This window comes from Hypomesus transpacificus, unplaced genomic scaffold, assembly GCF_021917145.1.
Source record: "Hypomesus transpacificus isolate Combined female unplaced genomic scaffold, fHypTra1 scaffold_60, whole genome shotgun sequence".
Lineage (NCBI taxonomy): Eukaryota > Metazoa > Chordata > Actinopteri > Osmeriformes > Osmeridae > Hypomesus > Hypomesus transpacificus.
In genome coordinates this window covers 1112867-1136169 of record NW_025814033.1, presented here as the reverse complement: position 1 = coordinate 1136169, position 23303 = coordinate 1112867, and the positions used below count along the sequence as shown (strand labels likewise).

At 44.4% G+C, this 23303-nt stretch overlaps 1 protein-coding gene across 1 annotated transcript in view; it reads right to left on the bottom strand.

Annotated features, from left to right (window-relative positions):
- Positions 1 to 530: 530 nt before the first annotated feature.
- Positions 531 to 23303, bottom strand: part of LOC124465553 (matrix metalloproteinase-16-like) — a 126447-nt gene continuing 103674 nt past the window's right edge. The window contains exon 9 of the mRNA XM_047017407.1: positions 531 to 1315. Coding sequence (XP_046873363.1) covers positions 987 to 1315 — 329 coding nt within the window. The 3' untranslated portion in view covers positions 531 to 986. The remainder of the gene's footprint in view (positions 1316 to 23303) is intronic.

Below are 23303 nucleotides of genomic sequence, written 5' to 3'. Positions count from 1 at the left end.
AGTACGTTTTCAAAAATGTTTCTGTTTACATGAACATATACGCCCCCGAGCGCCATCATAACTATGCCAAACCTGTAGGCGGCCGTGTAATGTAAAGGGTAAAGCCATGCAAACCAATCACACTTTTCAAAATCAACAACTACGAATAACACAACCGACTTCCTTTACCCTTCAGGCGTGAGGATCATTTGTTTGAATGATTCACAAGTGCGATGCACAAATGTATTTCGTGATTCAGAAATGTAACGCAATTCACAAATAAATGACCCCATTATGCTAGTGTGTTCGACGTCATGCACCATGATATGTCGAACCATGCACTTAATGACAGCCGGCTGCGTTGAAGCTGAGAAAGCCATTGGCTGCATGAAGTTGAACGCACGTGTAACTATAAACATGACGCTCACATGTTTTTTTAGTCCCATACTGTGAGGTTTGAGAACCTAAAACTCAGTTTAAGCTAGTGCACACGCAAACACAAAAACAGAGTTTTCAGAATGCTCCACTTTGGCCGGAGTTTTTAGAAATGATCGTTTTCCGTGATAAAACCTCTGTTTTCGTGTAAATGAAAGGCCAAACCGCATGAAAATATATGCGTTTTTCTTCCGTGTAAACGGGGCCTGAAAGTCTTCCCTTGTTTAAGAGCCGTTGCACCAGGCTGCAAAAAGGTTGGGAGGACAGATGGGTAAATTAACTTCCTGGGATTCAATGAAACAAGACCCTGCATGGTTGTTAGGGCAGAGGAGGGTTGTTTCACTTCCTTCCTACTTCATCAAAAGCTGGAAGTTTGTTTGTCAAGTTGGACCTTAACGATTACTTTAAGATTTACGTAACCAATGCAATCCAAGACACTTCACACCTGGATGTAGCTATGTCTATGTGTCTGAGCGTGTGTGTGTGTGGGGGTCTTATATATATGTTTTCACAGCGAGGGGGGAGTATTTTGTTCCTTTAGTGTCTCAACATCCAATTCTCCCTGCTCTCTGTCACACCCACTCCTGCATGGAGCGTTTACAGTACAGTATGTTGAGGGGTGTACCCTTTCTCTTGAATTGGAAGATGGTGTAGACCAGCACTAGCAGACAAAGCACCAGCACACAGGGGATGACAATAGCGATGGCTTTCACTGTGTTGGCCTCGTTGTCCAGCTCAATGACCACATCCATATCTTGTGAAGGTGGATACCCGGGGTCGATTGGTGTCAGTTCACAGCCCATGAAGTCCTTGAGGATTGACCGTGGGTAACCTGGCTCCACACGCAGACGCTGGTTGTTGAACTTCCAGTACTCCCTCCCCTTGTAGAAGTATGTGAAGCCTGTAGGGAGACACAAAGAGATCATGTTCATATTTTCTACCTAAAATATATCAGATCTTTCTTGATTTTGCAGACCGTACAGGGGCGGCGCTAGATAATTTTCAATGCAGGTGCTGAGGGGGTGCTAGATCATTGACAGGGGGAGATACGCAATTATATATATATTCTATATAAATACAAATTATTAAATGAGCAAAACTTGGCCACGTGTGATGCTAATTTGAATGGAACTGCAGGGGTGCTAGCTGCCGTCTCTGCATCCGTGGCAAACGCATCAGCAGACTGCTCTGTGTCAGACTCCGTACAATTAACATCTGATTTTCCGATTCAGATTTTCCAGAAATTAATTTTGGGGGTGCTATCGGGTGCTTTGGTCTTACTTGGGGTACTGAAGCACCTGCTAGCCCCTCCTTAGCACCGCCCATGCTCTGGTAACTTGGAGATACAAGGATAGAAAGTGACATTCTCAGCATGGCAATCTGGCAGAATTCCCTGTACTGCCTTTCCTCCCTTCTCTCTGTTTTTCCTTGCATTATTCATACATGTTTCTAGAAAAATAGGAACAATTATGAAAAGCACTACATTTCCACAGAAGAAGGTGAGTTCTTCAGCAGAGCAGCAGAGGGCAATGTGATTAGTGTGAAATAGAGAGGGGGATATGGTATTGTTTACAGTCTCTGTAAAGTGAGAAATGAAGGAAAAGGACAGAGCGAGAAAGAGGAAGAAAGAATGACAGGAAAATATTTTAAAGAAATAAAGGAATGAGGGTATTGAAAGACTTGTATTGGAAAATAGTTTTGCTTTGTTGGGTTTATGGTTGCAAAATTCAGGGATTTTCTAGGAAACTTTCCATGGCAATTAACAGGAATTAAGGAGAATAAACTGGAAATGTGCTTAATTGCAGCTTAGCCGATAACAGGGCCTTAAATATAGTTCGGAACCTCTTGCAGCATCATCTTGGTTAAAACAATCAGAATTAATGCAAATTCTGTGGAATTTCTTGTTGGAAATGTTTGAGCAACATTGTTATACAGTCTGAAAAGAATATTGCTGAGTATTATATTTTTGTGCTTAGGGAGAGAAGCACTGCACCCCAATATGGTTAAGCGGAAGAGAGACACCAAAGGAACGTTCCTGTTTGTCTTAAAATGAATGTTTTGCTAAAAAGTTGAGCCTTTGATGTCTTGCAAATGCATGTATGAAGAGCTGGTGTAGCAGAATGTCATCCAAGGGTCACAGACTCTCACCTCCACATGTGGGAGGTGAAAAGTCTTGTCTCCATCCTGTAACATGTTTTGAACCATGTATATAAGAACTGCTTATTACTGTAAAGCTTTAGCCAACTCTGTATCGACGCAGACTTGCTTCCTTGCAAGAAATAAACCATTAAACCTTCTTTGAACCCGACGACTCTGAGCTTCTTGATAAATAAATATACCAAACAACTTGGTCCTTCGTGAGCCAGATTTCAACAGCCTTTCCGTCATCCAGACCTGGGACTGAAACCGTGCCCGGGGAGTCTGGGACTCTTACTAAAGACCTCCGGCTGAATTGCCGTCACCTAGAGGCCTTTTCCCCTGGAGACGGAAGGGTGACGAAATCCTAGAGTAACCAGTCCCACAGTATCGTCGGATTCGGGGTAAGAATAACATTTTACTATCCACTCTCCTCTACAACAAGTCAGCAAAAAGTGTAATATATACTGAGACCTGTGATGTATCACTGAAGTAAAAAGATGTTTACCATAGGCTGTTCTGTTCCACATTACAGTGACGTTAATAGGATATATACTACCGACCAGTGACGTTCCAGTGACGTATATATTGATACTATGGCCAAAGTCTGTGAGTAAAGACTATAGGAATAAATAAACTCGTTAAAGACAAAATAGTTTGGAGAGCTATCAAATACTTGTTGTGAAGGGAGGGGGGAGATTTGAAAAACACATTAAAAGATAAAATAGTACTAATATAGTCAATAGTGAATAATCTAGTCAATAAGGACTAATTGTATAGTAATAAATATTGCGATTCTTTTGTAAATATGGGTAATTGTTTTACATGTTGTAAAAATGTAAATGTTGAACTCACTGGAGATGCCAAATATATCCAAACTTGGGGACAAGAATATGTCAAATATTTGAAAGTATGGAAAACTAAATTTGGCTTTAATGGTAAAATACATGTGTAGAATTGTTCCAAATTGGTTCAAGATATTCAAGAAGAAAAAAATAAAATAAAAACATAGCTTAAATCTGTCTAAATATCTATAGTTCTGTCTAAATGTCTAATGAGTAAAGTCAATTTTATATAGCTAACATAATATTGAATCTGCAATAAAATGTGGAAGAAAAAAAATCAACGTTGTCTAAAGTTAGCTGATAGGCTACGTATTTCCGGCTGGGCGCAAGCCCCATTGACTGTCGTTATAAGTTGTACATGCGTCGCTCCTCTCAATGCAAGAGATAGGACCTCGCCAGGGCGCAGAACACCTGCACCACAAACTGCTGATTTACTAGAAGGCTTTTCAAATACATTATGATAGGGCCCGTTATGTCTGTCACATCCAATCACATCACTCAACACATTTAAGAAGTTGTTTATTTACGTTGTCATGGTGTTCTCTCAGAACTGAACTTGTAGCTACTATAGCTCTGACATTATAAAGCTAGCTAGCTAGCTAACGTCATGATGGAAACTTGCAATTCAGTCAAGTCGCTTAAAAATACGCTCTTTGAAAAAAGAAATGTTCAAGAAAAGCTCAAAGAGAAGGTGCTTGGACCTGATCGGCCTGACCAATTTTCATCCTACGTCACACGACTGTCAAGCTGGCTCCACTGCGCAAGTTGGTTGCAAAATACCTCTCTTATACCTCTGTTCACTGGATTACAGGGCTTGACATTAACTTTTTGAGGCACTGACAAGTATATTTACATTTCACTTGTCAATGCACAATAGTCACTTGACTCCGATACCTTTAAATAGTCTGACCAAGTGATCGGACAAAACTAGCCTGGCTAACGAAGGTCGCTTTCTTAGGCAAATGATGAATGAAACAGGCTTGGTTAAAGAAATCCGAGATGCTGGCTATCTTCAGCAGGCTTGTATCTACGATAGGCAGTCCTCCCTGACGTTTCTGTTGTAGAATGGAGTGAAGTACAACATTGTGTACACTGCCAGTGAGCGACTAGTCTGACTGAGGCTAACGTCAAAAACAGTGTAACGGGGACGCAGTCTCACTCAGATTGCCAGTTAAAACAAATCACAAAAATAATCGGACCAGCTGGCTAAAAGAAAAATTACAGTATCTCTTGAAAGCTGCCCTGCTCGACTTTTTAGATGTAGAATTGACTGTAAAACTGTCAAATTATGAACTGTGACATGATGTGAAGACATGGCTGCCGCTCGACTATGCGGTCTGTACCGGGCAAAATGTTCACTCAAATTTACATTTACATTTATTCATTTAGCAGACGCTTTTATCCAAAGCGACTTCCAAGAGAGAGCTTTACAAAGTGCATAGGTCACTGATAATAACAACAAGATAGCCCCACAGCATTGCGGGTAGTCAAAAACAAGAAGTACATATTGTGAACAACCAAAAAATAGTGCTAAAGGGAAGAAACCATAAGAGCATGTAGTTAAACAAGTTAAATTACACAACATTAATCTCTAAGTGCAGGTGTACCTGTAGAAAAGCAATAAAAATAGGATTAACTAAAATAGAATACAACAGTTTAAATCAGCTACCACTAACCAACAAGAGCAACAGTCTAAGCAAGTCATTGTGATCCTTGTGATTTCCATTGTGAAATTTCAAGACTTTCGTGACCCAAATCAAAATTTTGACGCGACAGATCAATGGGGAATCACTTTCTCTCTTAAAGGCTGTCCTCCTCGACTTATAAAATACTATTTGTATGATCCGTGTGGTCGTTTTGCCATTTAAAATGCTATCCTTTCCCAGTTATCTGCAGCCACATTGCGCGCGAATCCCTAATGTTCCCCCCAAAAAATTGGTCTATTAATTCAGCAACAGTCAATGATATGGGAAGACAATACACTAGGTCGTTTTTAGCACTTCAATTTACAAATTAGTAAATACAATTAAGAATGCACCAAAATACTGCTTTCTGGTGTTGAGATAGCATTTTTTTCCCCCAGGGGGCATGCGTCCGGACCCCCCTAGCAAGGCTAGGATCTCGGAGCACAATATAGCCCCCCCTGGAAATAAATGTACCTGCCGCCACTGTATAAAGTGGCTCCGAAACCACTGCAAAATGAGAGTGATGATGAATTTCAGGACGCTTTTCCTATGATACAATCAGGGGGAATCAGATGGCTCAGCGGTGAGGGATTCGGGCTAGTAATCCGAAGGTTGCCGGATCGATTCCCCGCCGTGCCAAATTAGGTTGTGTCCTTAGGCAAGGCACTTCACCCTACTCGTCTCGGGGGGGGATTGTCCCTGTACTTACTGTAAGTCGCTCTGGATAAGAGCGTCTGCTAAATGACTAAATGTAAATGTAAAATACAAGTACCAAATCCGAATACCGGGGAAAATGACAATCAGACTATATATGTGTTCAGACCATGGACAGCAGACGTGCTACAAAAGGTATTCCCCTTCCAAAATTCTAATCAGCAGAATTTTTTACATAAACGGACTGATTGAAAGTTACCAGTTGAATGGGTTGGAAATAGAGAGAGCAGTCAGACAGATACTGGGACCAGATTGTTGTATGATATGAGGAGACTTCAGGGGGGTTGGTAATGATGGGCGAGCCCTCGCCCCAGCAAACGGAAATTTAGCCGACCGCGTACGAGCACTTATAGAGCGAATACAGTTACGTTATTGGGCTAGACCTGATTGGACTGGAGTGAATAGGTGTATTGAGAAAGATGAGGAGGACGTAGATCAATATTATCACAGATTACAACAGTTAAAAAATGATAAAGGAACCACAGTATATGTGTTAGAAGGCGGGACAGGGAGAGATCGAGGACGAGGCAGGAGACGAGGCAGAGACACAGGCAGAGGCACAGGCAGAGACAGAGGAGGATACACAGAGGGTAGAACAGAGGCATGTTATACGTATGGTAAAATGGGACATTGGGCCATTGTAATCAAAGAAAACAGAACTTCTCACCAGGAGATGAAAAAGCATGTCTAGAGAAAGAGAGAGCGCAAGAGCAGATAACAAAGAGATTGGCAAAGCTAAATAAAGTGAATGCAAACGAACAGTTGATTTGGGAAGAAAGTGTTGAGGAAGAAGAAGAGGTGGCTTTAAATATTGAACATGTAAATATGATGTTACAAAAGGAAGAGAGACCAGAAATGGTGTTGATTGTGAAAGGGATAGTGTTAGAAATATTAATCTATCAAGCATTGCACAGTCAGTCGGTTAACAAGTTTAAGAAAGCTTTATTGCTTGCGGGCGGCCCACAAGGAGACAAAACATTACACGCCATTGTGCTACAAGTTTGTATGCTAGCATGTTGTGCTAGCTAGCTAGCAGCCCCACTCTTTACCGTCATCGATTAAGACAAAGGCATGCAAATGTTCCATGGTTATTCTTCATTGGCTCGTTGCGCAGACCTAGTGCGCGTGTGTGCGTGCGTGTTTGAGTGTGTGTGCCTTTTGACCCCTGGAAGCTTGACCACATGATTCACCCAACCCAGATAAGGCCAGACATCTTTTATAGCCTCTCCCTACACACGAGGAATGCTGAACACAGAATCATTCTTATACAGGATAAATGTGTTATATCTTCAAATTTTCCAACAGATAGAGGTAACGTTTTTGTGCGATTCTGGAGTGGCTAGAAGTCTAGTACATCCGAACGATGTCCCTGGTGTTTCAAAGAATAATTCACATGTTTTTGTGCGGTCAGCTAGTGGGCTGATACACAAAGAGGATTTAACATGGTTAGAGAGGATCCAGAAACAGGAAAAAGTGTGCATCGTCAATTTGTACTATCTACTGCCTGCCCAAGTAATCTGCTAGGGAGAGATATGATGCAAGCATTAAACATTGCAGTGGTATCAACCAAAAGAGGTGTTAAAGCACTAAGAATACATGACAGTAATGTGGTTGAGGGGGAGGATGTTCCACATTTCTGGTACAGCCTAGATCTAGTGAACACGGGCCCAGGAAGTGTGACGTCAGCGCTGCTCAAAACAGTCAGAGAGAGTGCCGCCTGGAACTAAGATAATGAACTCAGATGAGTTACATTGTGATTTGTATTACAAAATGTCAAAAGGACCTGAACCACATTATGAGACACAGCTATCCAAATTATCACAGTTTCAGGTACACATTACTGTTAAGTATGACGGCGCATGAGCAGTTAGGGGCTGGAAGTTTTGTATAATGGAACAATGCCAGTGATGCATGTGCTCAAGTAAAATGACACATTTTGATACTCAACGTTGTCGTCTGTTTGAGTTAACAATTACAATGCTTTATTGGGACGGTAAGGGTAATGGGACAGCTCAATGTGTGTTGACTCCTGAAGCACGGAAATTGTTTCGCACATGGGAGACACCACATGTTTCAGTGTCGAAAAACAAACAAACTAAATGGCAGGACTTGGGCAAGGTAGTTGTACGAGGGATTGAAGCAGCTGACTGGCAGCCGCAAGGGAACGGGGACAGTTATAGCCCAAATCAAGATATTTTCCGAAAAACTCTGAACTGGACAACCCATGCAAAAGTGGCAACACATTTAGATGGGAAAAACAAACCTAGACATGACTGACATATATTTGATATAACAGAAGAGATATTAAAAAACATTCCAGAATGCCTCTGGTCAAAAGGAAAAGCTGATGTAGGGCCTATAAAGGGCATCCAAACAGTTGAGATAACAGCTCAATCAACCTTCAGACCACACCAGAGACAATATCCACTCAAACCAGAAACAGAAAAGGGCATAGAGCCAATAATTCAAGATCTTTGTGTTTTAATACTTTGTCCTGATTCACCATGTAATACCCCGCTCTTGCCTGTTAAAAAGTCACCTCTTTCTTCCGGCTGGAGAATGGTCCATGATCTACAATCAGTGAACAAAGCCGTGATACCCAGGGCCCCAACAGTGCCAGATCCACACACTCTCTGATTTAAGACCAACTAGTAAAATATTCTCTGTAATTCACATTAGTAATGCATTCTTTTCTGTACCAGTGCATCCAAATAGTCAATTTTGGTTCGCGTTCACCTATAAACAAAAATGTTATACTTATACAATAATTCTACAGGGATATTGTGAATCTCCCCCCAAAAAATCTCAAACTATGTCTGCAAACCTGGCCAAGTTCACACCACCAAAAGATAGCCAATTGTTACTTTACGTGGATGACATTTTGGTCGCGGCGGAATCAGAGGAGAACTGTAAAACTGACACACTCGCTTTGTTGAATTTTTTAGCAGAACAAGGACACTGTGTAAGTAAAGACAAATTACAAATATAGCTGCAAGCAGCAATTTGGTGGCCAAGCAGGTCAGATGACCCAGAAAAAACTTTAGACATCTTGTGACTGCGGTGTACCTGGCTTCCTTTGCAGTGGCTTCCAGTCTCGCTAAAGAGAGAATCAGAGACATGACAAGCTTGTCAGCTTTGGCTGGATTCGAACCTCTGACGTTGATGTTTCCAGGACACCAATTTATCCTAGTGAGCTATTCTCAGTGCTGGAAATCACAGATGTCAGTTACTGGGTAAAAATATTAGCAGTTTTTCCTGTGGCAAGCGTGGTCAGATTTGACCCAAGTATAAAAAGCTGTAATTCAGTCATATTTTTACAAAACAAGGTGATTGTAGTCTGAAAATGATTTGATTACATGTCCATGAAAATAGGAGCAACTGCGAACGAGGAGTTCAAAAAAGTATGTTTATATGAAAATTCCAAATGTCCGACGCCCAAAATGGTAGACAGGGAAAATGTGCTGTATTTTGACTTAGAATGCCACGTAGAATCAGAAGAGACCAATCTTGTGAATTATCTGACAAATCTGTTCAGAAGTTATGATGCAAGAAATCCAATGCACTGGCTAGATGTAGCACCATTATATCTACAAAGCACAATAAATCTGACTCTTCTTGAGTATAAATCCCCAGACAATTAAATATTATCGTGACCATTATGATTATACTGCTAGACAGCTACTGTGGCATACCTGGCTTCACTAAACAGATAAACCAGTATCATGACATGCTTGATGACTGTGGCTGGATTCGAACCTAAGACCTTGCACTTCAAAGGAGCCCGTCTTATCCCAGTGAGCCACTCTCAGTGCTGGGAATTGCTGTGTACAGTTACTGTATACAAAAAGTAAGCCGTTTCTCCTGTGGCACGCGTGGTCAGATTTGGCCCAAGTTTAAACAGCTGTAATGCAGTCCTATTTTGACATGTCAAGGTGATTGTGGTCTGAAGATAATCTGTGCCAAATTAGGTGAATATTTGGTATTCACCAAAAACGTTTCATTCATTCATTCAAAATGGCAGCTGCATCAACTCAGCTGGTATCACAATTTAACATGTCAGACACAAGATCGCCCCCTAGCAGTTAGTTACCTGCTAGGGGGACTGACGAGATCTACAGCAGGCTTGCCTCTCTCAACCGCTGGTTGACTCGCTTTTGCTCAGAGCAGGGTTTAGGATTTCTAGATAATTGGTCTCGTTTCTGGGCCAAACCTGGCTTGTTGAAAAGTGACGGGCTCCATCCTAGCTGGAGAGGTGCTTTTCTTTTGTCTAGGAATATTGAAGCTATTCTAAAGCAGGCCTGACACTCACTAGAACAAGCCGGGCCACCGTCTCTTAGAGAGTCTGATAGGTATGTTGATAGGCATGTTGTGAGCTGTCGGGGGCCCGATAGCTCAGCTTGTAGTGTAGCCAGTGTGGTTGCTGATGTTGTTTTTCCCATTGAGACGGTGTCGGTCCCCCGCCCTTTTTCCAAATTCCGGCCCTCAATTATTAGGAATTATACCACTTTCATATGTATTCAGCCTTGCTCACCCGTTGCTCTTCCTACTAAGTTTTCTGATAACAGTGCCACCTTTTCAGAAGAATTATCTACGTCTAAAGCTGCCAAAAACCCATACTGGAATGTTGGGCTCCTAAACATCAGATCTCTATCCACAAAGGCTGTTTTGATTAATGATCTGGTGTCCGAATGCAGCCTGGACCCGATTGGACTCACCGAAACCTGGCTAAAACCTGACGAATATTTCCCTCTGAATGAAGCATCGCCTCCGGATTTTGCGTATTCACACATCCCTCATGTTTCAAAGAAAGGTGGTGGTGTTGCTATGATATATAAAGCTAGCTTCAACCTCAGCCTAAAATCTGTAAATACCTTTAAATCATTTGAGATAATTTGCATGAAACCACCAACTACTTTAAAAAGGACTAATTCTACTACTGTTGCCCCCCCTCCCTCTTTTTGTATAGTTACTCTATACCGGCCCCCCGGCCCGTATTACCTCTTTCTAGAGGAATTTGCTGATTTTAGTGCTGATCTTGCGACATATACTGACAATATCTTAATTATGGGTGACTATAACATTCATGTGGATGACCCAAAAGATCCTCTAAGTAAGGCCTTTACTGCTCTAATGGATTCCACAGGTCTCACTTAGGTGGTTTCTAAACCTACCCATCTTCACTCGCATACATTGGATTTAGTTCTCACGCAAGATTAGTGATGTCAGTGTCCACCCCCACAATCCTATATATCAGACCACTGCCTGGTAACCTTTAAAATGGATCTCTGCCAGAGATTGGTTGGTTGTAGGTCTATCCAATTGGCATTTGTTTTACGAGCTCGGTTGACACACGCCCCATAGTCAAAGCCCAACGGGGAGTTTTCAGACTCATATTCTGACTAGAATTATGAGTATGACAACGTCAGGCTAGAAAAATGTGTTTCCGGGTTGAGAACTTGGATGACAGCAAATTTCCTTCTTCTTAATTCGGATAAAACCAAGGTACAAATTTTCGGCCCCAAAAAATACAGAAATAATTTATCCACTCTGACCTTAGACAACGTCAAAGTATCTCAAAGCCAGACGGTAAAAAATCTAGGAGTCACATTGGACCCAGACCTTTTGTTTGAGTATCATATTATGCAAATCAACAGAACCGCATTTTTCCATCTACATAATATTGCCAAAATACGAAAATTCCTCTCAAAGGATGATGCTGAAAAACTAATACATGCTTTGGTTACGTCCCGATTGGATTGGACTACTGCAATGTGTTGTTCTCTGGCCTCCCAATTACCTACCCACATTTTTTACAGCGGGTGCAAAATGCTGCTGCTAGACCATTGACTAAAACAAGAAAGTTTGATCATATAACATCTACTCTTATATCTTTACACTAGCTTCCTATCCAAGCCAGAGCTGATTTCAAAGTTTTACTACTAACTTACAAATCTGCATGGATTGGCACCTCTCCGGTCTCCTTGCACCCTATTGCCCCGCAAGGACTCTAAGAGCTCAAGAAGCCGGCTATCTGGTAATACCCAAAATAAAGAAAAAAACTGCTGGAGGTAGGGCGTTCTCATATAGAGCACCTCTTCTCTGGAACAAATGACCTGTCTCAATTAAGGAGGCTGATACTGTTTCGACATTTAAAACTAGATTAAAAACGTTCTTGTTTAGTCAATTCTATGATTGTTAAAGGTAAGTATGTGTGTACCTCCTATGTAAACCTGAGGTGTGCGCTTGCCTATGTGTGTGTCACATGTAACTTTTAAATTGTAATTATATCTTATGTTGACATTGCCCATCTAGATGTTACAAATAAAGTAAACCTGTTACTGTGTATTGTTAATATTATAGTTCCGTTGCTGTATATTGTTACTGTTATAGTTTTTAGTACTAGTTGGAGACAACGGGGAACTGGTGGTTCGTCGTCGTCGTCGTCATCTGCCGCTTGTCCGGGGATCGGGTCGCGGGGGCAGCGACCTAAGCAGGGAGGCCCAGACTTCCCTCCCCCCGGCCACTTCCGCCAGCTCTTCCTGGGGGACCCCAAGGCGTTCCCAGGCCAGCTGAGAGACATAGTCCCTCCAGCGTGTCCTGGGTCTTCCCCGGGGCCTCTTCCCAGTGGGACGTGCCCGGAACACCTCACCAGGGAGGCGTCCAGGAGGCATCCTAATCAGATGCCCGAGCCACCTCAGCTGGCTCCTCTCGACGCGGAGGAGCAGCGGTTCTACTCTGAGCCCCTCCCGGATGACCGAGCTTCTCACCCTATCTCTAAGGGAGAGCCCGGACACCCTACGGAGAAAGCTCATTTCGGCCGCTTGTATTCGCGATCTCGTTCTTTCGGTCACTACCCATAGTTCGTGACCATAGGTGAGGGTAGGAACGTAGATCGACTGGTAAATAGAGAGCTTCGCCTTTCGACTCAGCTCCTTCTTCACCACGACGGACCGATGCAGAGCCCGCATCACTGCGGACGCCGCACCGATCCGCCTGTCGACCTCGCGCTCCATTCTTCCCTCACTCGTGAACAAGACCCCGAGATACTTGAACTCCTCCGCTTGGTTCAGGATCTCCTCCCCGACCCGGAGATGGCACTCCACCCTTTTCCGGTCGATTACCATGGCCTCAGATTTGGAGGTGCTGATTCGCATCCCAGCCGCTTCACATTCGGTTGCGAACCGCTCCAGTGAGAGCTGAAGGTCACGGCCCGATGAAGCCAACAGGACCACATCATCCGCAAAAAGCAGCGACCCGATCCTGAGGTCACCAAACCGGACCCCCTCAACACCCTGGCTGCGCCTAGAAATTCTGTCCATATAGGTAATGAACAGAATCGGTGACATAGGGCAGCCCTGGCGGAGTCCAACCCTCACCGGAAACAAGTTCGACTTACTACCGGCAATGCGGACCAAACTCTGGCACCGGTCGTACAGGGACCGGACAGCCCCGATCAGGAAATCCGGTACCCCGTACTCTCGGAGCACCCCCACATGAGCCCCCGAGGGACACGGTCGAACGCCTTTTCCAAATCCACAAAACATGTGTAGACTGGTTGGGCGAACTCCCATGTACCCTCCAGGACTCCGCGGAGGGTATAAAGCTGGTCCACTGTTCCACGGCCAGGACGAAAACCACATTGCTCCTCCTGAATCCGAGGTTCGACAATCCGACGGACCCTCCTCTCCAGGACCCCTGAATAGACTTTCCCAGGGAGGCTGAGGAGTGTGATCCCCCTAAAGTTGGAGCACACCCTCCGGTCCCCCTTTTTAAAGAGGGGAACCACCACCCCGGTCTGCCAGTCCAGAGGCACTGTCCCCGATGTCCACGCGATGTTGCAGAGTCGTGTCAACCAAGACAGCCCTACAACATCCAGAGCCTTAAGGAACTCCGGGCGGACCTCATCCACCCCAGGGGCCCTGCCACCGCGGAGCTTTTCAACCACCTCGGCGACCTCAGCCCCAGAGATAGAAGGGCCCCCCCCGATGTCCCCAGACTCTGCCTCCACGTCGGAAAGCGTGTTGGTGGAATTAAGGAGGTCTTCGAAGTATTCCTTCCACCGATCCAGGACGTCCCCCGTCGAGGTCAGCAGCGCACCATCCCCACCGTATACAGTGTTGACAGAGCACTGCTTCCCCCTCCTGAGCCGCCGGATGGTGGTCCAGAACCTTTTTGAAGCCGTTCGGAAGTCATTCTCCATGGCCTCGCCGAACTCCTCCCATGCCCGGGTTTTTGCCTCCGCGACCGCCAAAGCCGCGTTCCGCTTGGCCTGCCGGTACACATCAGCTGCCTCTGGAGTCCTACCAGCCAATAAAGTCCGATAGGCCTCCTTCTTCAGCTTGACGGCATCCCTCACCTCCGGAGTCCACCACCGGGTCCGAGGGTTACCGCCGCGACATGCACCGACCGCCCTGCGGCCGCAGCTCCGGTCAGCCGCTTCAACAATGGAGGCCCGGAACATGGCCCATTCGGACTCAATGTCCCCGGCCCCCCCCGAGACATGATCGAAGCTCTCCCGGAGGTGGGAGTTGAAGCTCCTTCTGACAGAGGGTTCCGCCAGACGTTCCCAGCAGACCCTCACATTACGTTTGGGCCTGCCAGGCCTGACCGGCGTCCTCCCCCACCATCGAAGCCAACTCACCACCAGGTGGTGATCAGTTGACAGCTCCGCCCCTCTCCTCACCCGAGTGTCCAAGACATGCGGCCCCAAGTCCGATGACACGACTACAAAGTCGATCATCGAACTGAGACCTCGGGTGTCCTGGTGCCAGGTGCACATATGGACACCCTTATGCTTGAACATGGTGTTCGTTATGGACAAACCGTGTCTAGCACAGAAGTCCAACAACAAAACACCACTCGGGTTCAGATCGGGGGGGCCGTTCCTCCCAATCACGCCCCTCCAGGTCTCACTGTCATTGCCCACATGAGCATTGAAGTCCCCCAGGAGGACGAGGGAATCCCCAGGAGGAGCGCTTTCCAGCACCCCCCCCAGAGACTCCAAAAAGGGTGGGTACTCTGAGCTGCCGTTTGGTGCATAAGCACAAACGACAGTGAGGACCCGTCCCCCCACCCGAAGGCGGAGGGAGGCTACCCTCTCGTCCACCGGGGTGAACCCCAATGTACAGGCGCCGAACCGAGGGGAAACCAGTATTCCCACCCCAGCTCGACGCCTCTCACCAAGGGCAACTCCAGAGTGGAAGAGAGTCCAGCCCCTCTCAAGGAGACTGGTTCCGGAGCCCACGCTGTGCGTCGAGGCGAGGCCGACTATATCTAGCCGGAAACTCTCTACCTCGCGCACCAGCTCAGGCTCCTTTCCCGCCAGCGAGGTGACGTTCCACGTCCCTAAAGCTAACTTTTGCAGCCGAGGATCGGACCGCCAAGGCCCCCGCCTTCGGCCGCCGCCCGTCTCACACTGCACCCGACCCCCATGACCCCTCCTGCGGATGGTGAGCCCACTGGAAGAGGGTCCCACGTTGTCTCTTCGGGCTGTGCCCGACCGGGCCCCATGGGAAAAGGCCCGGCCACCAGGCGCTCGCCATCGAGCCCCACCCCCGGGCCTGGCTCCAGGGGGGGGCCCCGGTGACCCGCTTCCGGGCAGGGGCAACTGAGAACCATTGTTGTATTTCTTCATGGTTGGTTTTTTGAGCCACTCTTTGTCTGGTCTTTCACCTGGAACCTGTTTGCCTTGGGTGACCCTACCAGGGGCATGAAGCCCCCGACAACATAGCTTCCAGGATCACTAGGACACGCAAACCCCTCCACCGCGGTAAGGTGGTGACTCAACTGGTGGTTTTCATCCTTATTTGTATAAGTATAACCTATTTTAGAGTTCTTTCCCCTGGAACAGATTTCATGTTCCAACCGAGGGGGGCTGTCGCTGTCTTGGTGTGTGGGGCTGCATCAAATACCCTTTTAGCTCTGTTAAATTGCTGCACTGAGTCCACACTTGACCGGTGGGGATCTCATTCTATTATGACTGTAACTGTTAGCTGCTCCGGCATTCTCTAATCCCTGCTCTCCTCTCTCTGTCCCCCCCCCCCACACATTCCCTGTGGTGTAGGGGGTTTCAGCTGTCAGGACATGCCTGGTCGTCGGTCTGCCAACGCTGGACCAGGTCGTCAACCGGAATCCAGTCTCCATGACGGCCAACAGCGAGTTTCCCGGTCCCATCCAACGTCTATAAAGCCAAACAATGGATTTTGGTGTTTCAAAACCCATTGACACTGTATGACTATGTTTAACTTGTGTTCTGCTCCTCTCTCTTACCAACCGTCTCTGGAGGAGGGGATCCCTCTCTGAATTGCTCCTCCCAAGGTTTCTTAAATTTTTTCTCCCGTTGGGAGTTTTTCCTTGTCTTCCTTGAGGGTTTAGGTTGGTTAAGGGGCAGTTCTATGGGCGTATGTGAAGCCCTCTGTGACATGCTTGCGTGGAAAAAGGGCTATACAAATACATTTGAGTTGATGACACAACCTTTAGTGGACCTCTTTGGAACAGGGTCCCGAGCACCTGTACAAAGTTTGATGTTGATGTTGAGACTTCCTATTTTGGCGGCTTCATCGCCGAATTTGATGAGCTTTACCGAAATGTGAAAAGGTTTGTGAGGCTTGATCTGAAGATAAATGGTGCAACATTTTTGCTTATTGCAGCGCCACCTAGAGATGAAATGGCATGACCTATTTTGGACTTGTCAATGCAGTAAAGAGGTGCTGAGATATGACCTCACTTCTTTTATGGTGGCTTGGTTGATGACTTTGATTGGCTGTTCCAGTCAAAAGGTTTAGATAATCAAAAAAACATGTGATGTCTTTTCTGAGGCTTGGTCTGAAGATGATCTGTGCCCAATTTGGTGAAAATTGGACAAATCTTATAGGAGAGGTAGCGAAAAAACGTTATATTTAAAATGGCGGCCACATCCATTCAGCCACATAAATTTGATGTGGCTGTAACTAACAAACGGTTGCGAAAATCAAAGCTCCAGGGCGTCTTTTTTGTGAGGCTTGGTCTGAAGATCATTTGTGGCAATTTTGAAGAAGATCCGACAATAATTGTTGTAGGAGTAGCGAAAAAACGCTTTTCCTTAACATTCAAAATGGCGGAGAATCTGTCCCTTTCCTGCCGGACCATTCAAATATGGGTCGAAAAAGACCCATAGATCCCGCCTTAATAACTTTGCCATCCAATCACCGATTTTATTTCTGAAAACTGCCAGATACTCATGACAACTTAAGCTCAAAGCACGTATCATTGGTTAAGGGGTTAGTGGGAAGGGGAAATAAATCTATCGTCTGCAACGGCAGCCATTGTTTTCTGAGGCGGAGCCAGAGCGGAGACCATGGGAGATTGCCTACAGTGTTAGATTTACAGCTTCGAATTGAAATCGGAGACGATATTATGAGTTAAGACAAGTTCCTTAATATGTGTTGTCAATATTGTCAATTAAAAGTCTCAACTTTTTACTTACGAAGAATTTGTTTGTGGGAGTGACGCAAGTGTTTTCAGGAAAGAATGACGTGTCCGGCTTGGCCGTTTGTGACAGGCAGCAATGACGGTAGTAGCACTGTTTAGCTTCGATTTGAGCAGATTTCTAAAACACTTCGAAAAACAACATTAACTAGGTAGATTATGTATACTGTAAGCTATATGTACATGCCTTGTTTGGCCAATTCGGTGGATTGTGGAAGAAACTCGAACATTTTTTACTTATCGAGAGGAGTATCCAGCCATAGCGCTAGCTGCTTTTGGGACAGGATAATTCCGGTGTTGTATCACCCGATGCATGACTCTCTGGATTGGCACCCCCTTCGCGGGAGCGCGCGCGATTCAAAGAGTGAAGGATTTCGTCTTGATATCGCATCCAAAAGAAGGGGACAGAACAGACAATAGAGGGGGGGTGCATCTCACGACAGGCTTGTTTCATTCTTTCTTGTCACAAAATGCACCCCCCGCTAACCCTGACTAGGAAAGTGTCACATGCCTGAAACTTACTGTGCTTACTCATACTAGTGCCCTCAGTGTACAGTAAGAATCATTTGATGCTGGGATATACAGAACAGACAATACAGGGGGGGTGCATCTCACGACAGGCTTGTTTCATTCCTTCTTGTGGAGATGATTGTGGACTGTAGGAGGCGGCAGGAGGAGGAGCATGCACCCCTACTCATCAATGGATCTGAAGTGGAGAAGGTCAGCTGCTTCAAGCTCCTCGGGGTGAACATCAGCAACGACCTCACCTGGTCTGTTCACACGGACAAGGTGGTCAAATCGGCCCGTAAGCGCCTCTTCTTCCTGAGGAGACTGAAGAAGTTTGGTATGGACTCAGTCATCCTCACTAACTTTTACACATGCACTATAGAGAACATTCTGACTGGTTGCATTACAGTGTGGTATGGGAGCTGCACAGACAGGGGCCGCAAGGCCCTACGTAGTGTGGTCCGTTCTGTTGAGTTCATCATTGGCAGGAAGCTCCCAGCCCTACTGGACACCTACCACACACGTTGCCTAAGAAAAGCCGGCAAGATTCTAAGAGACTGTTCCCACCCATCCTTCAGTCTCTTTACCCCGTTGCCTTCTGGCAGGCTTTACCGCAGCATCCGGTCGCGCACATACAGACTGGACAACAGTTTCTACCCAAGGGCCATCAGACTTCTGAACTGACACTGATATGGACTTTGATTTACTGCACACTAGTCACTTATACACTGTCACTTTCAGCTACTGGTTGCACTACCAGTAACATTGCACTACTGTACCTCACTGTACCTCGCCACCAGGCTCCTGTATGGTCACTGACAGTCACTGATCTGCAATTTTGCACTATTGTACTGTACTCCACTTAGGTTAGTATAGGTTATAGGGTTGAAATAGGTTTTATGTGCATTTAGGGTTAGTATAGCGTATTATTTATTGGAATCTGTAATTTAGAAAGTTTTAGTATTAGGGTTAGTATAGTCAATTTGTTATTGCTATCTGTATATTTAGGAAGTTTCACTTTTTTAAGCTCAGCATAGGTATAAATTATGTTCTGTGTACTTATATGTTATGACAGGTGCTTGCGTTGTCTTGTCTTAAGAATTTCAGTGCCCAGTCTGACCTTGTGTTGTTCTGTGTACCTGACAAATAAAAAAACTTGAACTTGAACAATACAATCTAGTGTATGATAAATACGTGACTCAGTTTTGTGTTATTTTCTTTGTTAATGTTTATTGAGGTACATCTTCACAAAGTACTTTTTCATGTCAAGGCAGTTCTGTATATCCCAGCATCAAATGATTCTTACTGTACACTGAGGGCACTAGTATGAGTAAGCACAGAAAGTTTCAGGCATGTAACACTTTCCTAGTCAGGGTTAGCTGGGGGTGCATTTTGTGACAAGAAGGAATACAACAAGCCTGTCGTGAGATGCACCCCCCCTGTATTGTCTGTTCTGTATATCCCAGCATCAAATGATTCTTACTGTACACTGAGGGCACTAGTATGAGTAAGCACAGTAAGTTTCAGGCATGTGACACTTTCCTAGTCAGGGTTAGCGGGGGGTGCATTTTGTGACAAGAAGGAATGAAACAAGCCTGTCGTGAGATGCACCCCCCCTGTATTGTCTGTTCTGTATATCCCAGCATCAAATGATTCTTACTGTACACTGAGGGCACTAGTATGAGTAAGCACAGTAAGTTTCAGGCATGTGACACTTTCCTAGTCAGGGTTAGCGGGGGGTGCATTTTGTGACAAGAAGGAATACAACAAGCCTGTCGTGAGATGCACCCCCCCTCTATTGTCTGTTCTGTATATCCCAGCATCAAATGATTCTTAATGTACACTGAGGGCATTAGTATGAGTAAGCACAGCAAGTTTCAGGCATGTGACACTTTCCTAGTCAGGGTTAGCAGGGGGTGCATTGCACTTACATCTAGTGGAAAACCTGCCATGAAATGCTCTCCCCCCGCATATGTTTCTATCTTTTCTACGCCATCGTGGTGTACATTTAATAGCATAAATTGAATACCAATACATGTGTATGATGTTTTATTTTTTCATTTATTTCATTGACTTAAACAATAAGAATAATATTACCTATCTTAAAAAAGGATTTGATGGTTCTTATGATGTTGATACATGGTTGATACATTGTTTTTAGTACTTGTCTTTTGTAGTCTCGGCATGTGATCCTTTGGTCCCTTTTCAGGACAGCTGATAACCTATTCTGGATCAGAAGGCTGTTGTTTTCGACCTGTCTGAAGAAGCCACCCTATACGTACAGGCTAACTGCATTAAAATCGCATGCCTTTGAACCTATACATTAGTATAAAGAGCCATGCCATGTGAAATACTTTGAACCTGCTACACAAAATACATTTTGTGTAGCAGTAATCATGATCACACTGGGGTATATGTCTTCACAATGCGATGTCGTGGAGCAAGAATGTTGGTTCGCGTTCGTTACTATAGCGTTTGAATGACGAATTTTAAGGATTTTGTGTTGAAAATAGCATCTGATATTTACACAGATAACAGACATCCTTCTCTTGAATTCAACAACAAAGACGGTATAATGTGAGACTTCTGTCTCCCCTTCTTCTTTCGGATGCGATATCAAGACGAAATCCTTCACTCTTTGAATGGTGCGCGCTCCCGCGAGGGGGTGCCAATCCAGAGAGTCATGCATCGGGTGATACAACACCGGTTTCCCCCATGTCTCCACTAGTCACAAGAATGGTCATAACTTTTAATCAAAATATGGTATTTCTAATCTGTCTTCTGTTCTACATTGCCCACAGACTTGTGGATATTCCACCTACACAAAGTATTTCTCTATCTTGTAATTAAAGTGGTGACAAATTCAGTTGTCTGATGAGTTATGGTGGATGGAGAAGTTTTTGTTAAAAATGGCTACCTGAAACCACTTTGATAAAATATGATTTGCCTTAAGTAATCATATATTTATTGACATGATAAAAATCCCCTAGTTCTCCTCTTCAAGATGGTATAAACAGTTAAGGTGTATGATTTTATATGAAAATCCATAAAATATGAATATTAATATGAATATCATATTTCAACAGCATATGGAATGTTCAGAATTTTGTATTAGGCAGTAAAGGGATAACTGGGTATGATGTCATAGAGTGCGTTGAACTTGTCTTGATCTAGGGAATCCAACAATACCTCATTTTGGACAATGCGGCTTATAGTTCAAAGGTAACGTGTGTAAACACACCTTCAACTTCGACCCATTGGTGGCGCTAGAGGGTTGGAATGGGAGACATGAAAATTGGTGAAAGTGATGAGGGGACATCACTTTCAGCCGCTTCGCGGCTTGGCCAACAATAAGAATACGTAGAAACCCTTAAGGTGGCTTTGCCGCTTCGTGGCTTGGCCACCAATTATGGCAGAAAACCGTTAATTACCTAGGTTATAATCTCTCACAAGAAGGAAAACACTTGGATGAAAACAGAAAGAGAACTTTATTACAAGCACCGAAACCACGAACAAAAAAACAAATTATGTTGTTTTTAGGTATGACTAATTTCTGTAGGTGCTGGATCTCAAATTATGCAGCCATCACAGCTCCACTGACTGCGCTTATCAATGACTCACCAATGGCAGCTTCCAATCCTCTAACTTGGACACCGACAGCAGACAATGCTTTTGTAGAAATCAAACGTGTTTTAGTAGGGTCAGCTTTGTTGGGATTACCTGATTATGACAAAGTGTTCTCTCAAACTGTTGATTGTAAGGATGGACACATGACATCAGTATTGACTCAAACGCATGGCACCAAAGAAAGGTCGTTGACTTATTATTAGGGCTGTCGTGGATTAAAATATTTAATCGTGATTAATCACATTATTTAATATGATTAATCGTGATTAATCGCAAAATTATTAAATGTATTTAATCTGTTAAAATGTTACCCCAATAAATGATTTTTTTGGTGGAAATAACATTAAAAGGGTGTACTTAACTTCAGATAGGCCTAACTGGATGATAATGTCCATGTAACAAGTTCAGATGGAACACAACTTAAATTGTTAGGGAGTTTTATTCACTCACAAACTATACTGCTGTATAATAAACATCCACAAAATTAATTATTCTGGAATATAAAATACATTTAAGACATGTTGTCTCATAGCCTATTACGATATCCTGCTCCATAATATTCAAATCTCACTCAAACATACTTCATATACTTAAGCAACCACAGAATGACCTTAATATTGAAAAATACAGTTTCTATTTCGTTGAACCCAGTCAGCTGCTCGCTTCTTTTGCAAGTGTTGTCTGCCATATATTACCGGAGCAAACGCTGCCAACGCTGCTGCTAGCGGTGTGCTTTGCTTGCATGTGATAGTTTCGGCTGAAAGTGCTAAACTCAGCCTGACAATCAGTACACACAGCCTTAGTTTTGTTAACCGAACTGTCTTTGAACTTTTTGAAGAGGAACTTCCCTTCTAAAATCCTTCTCTCCGTCATTCAGCTACCGTCGGCAGACGAAATCACGTGACGACAGGTGATTCCCAGGGTCAAAAAGAAACCTGCGTTAACGGCACTATTTTTTTTGTCACGTTAAAATGAGATTGCGTTAACGCTTTATTAACTTATTATTCATCAAAGTCAGACTCAGTTGCGAGAGCATTACCACCATGTGTGCAAGCAGCAGTACCAGCTTCTATGGCGGTTCAAAGTAGTGCAGCCATAGTCCTGTTTCACCAACTCACCCTAACAGTTCCCCATGCTGTGTCAGTGATCCTATTACAGAACAACTTTTCTTATCTATCGCCATCTCGACATTTATCCTGCATGACTGTATTATTATCTCAGCCACATTTGACAATTGAGAGATGTAACACACTTAATCCCTCCACTCTGGTACCCGTAGCCACAGATGGAGACTCACATGACTGCCTTGCCGATATTTCTGAGAAAGTGTTACCGCGAACTGACTTGAAAGACACACCCTATAATGATAGTGACATCACAATGTATGTTGATGGGTTAAGTAGGAAAAATCCTGATGGAACAAATGCTACTGGGTACGCTGTAGTTACTGTAACCTTACAAGTCTTACAAGTCAAACCACTTCCTAAAAACTATTCAGGACAGGGTGCTGAATTAATCGCCCTCACAGAGGCATGTAAACTTGCAAAAGGAAAGATACTGACAGCCAATATGCCTTCTCAGCTGTGCATGTGTTTGCCCAACAATGGAAAAATAGGGGTATGGTTACTTAAACAGGAAAATATATTAACCACAAGAATCTCATACTCGCCTACTTGAAGCAATCCAGCTACCACTGAAAGTAGCCATATGCAAATGCGAAGTGCACACCGGAAAGACAGACCCAATATCGCTAGGCAATGCCAAAGCTGATGTTGCAGCAAAGGAAGCTGCTGTGCAGGAAATGTTAACATCATCAGACACGCCAAGCTATATAGACGAAACGGTACTCAAAGATATGCAAGATGTGTCTCCTAAATCAGAGAAAACGTAAATGGTTAAAAAACAGGGC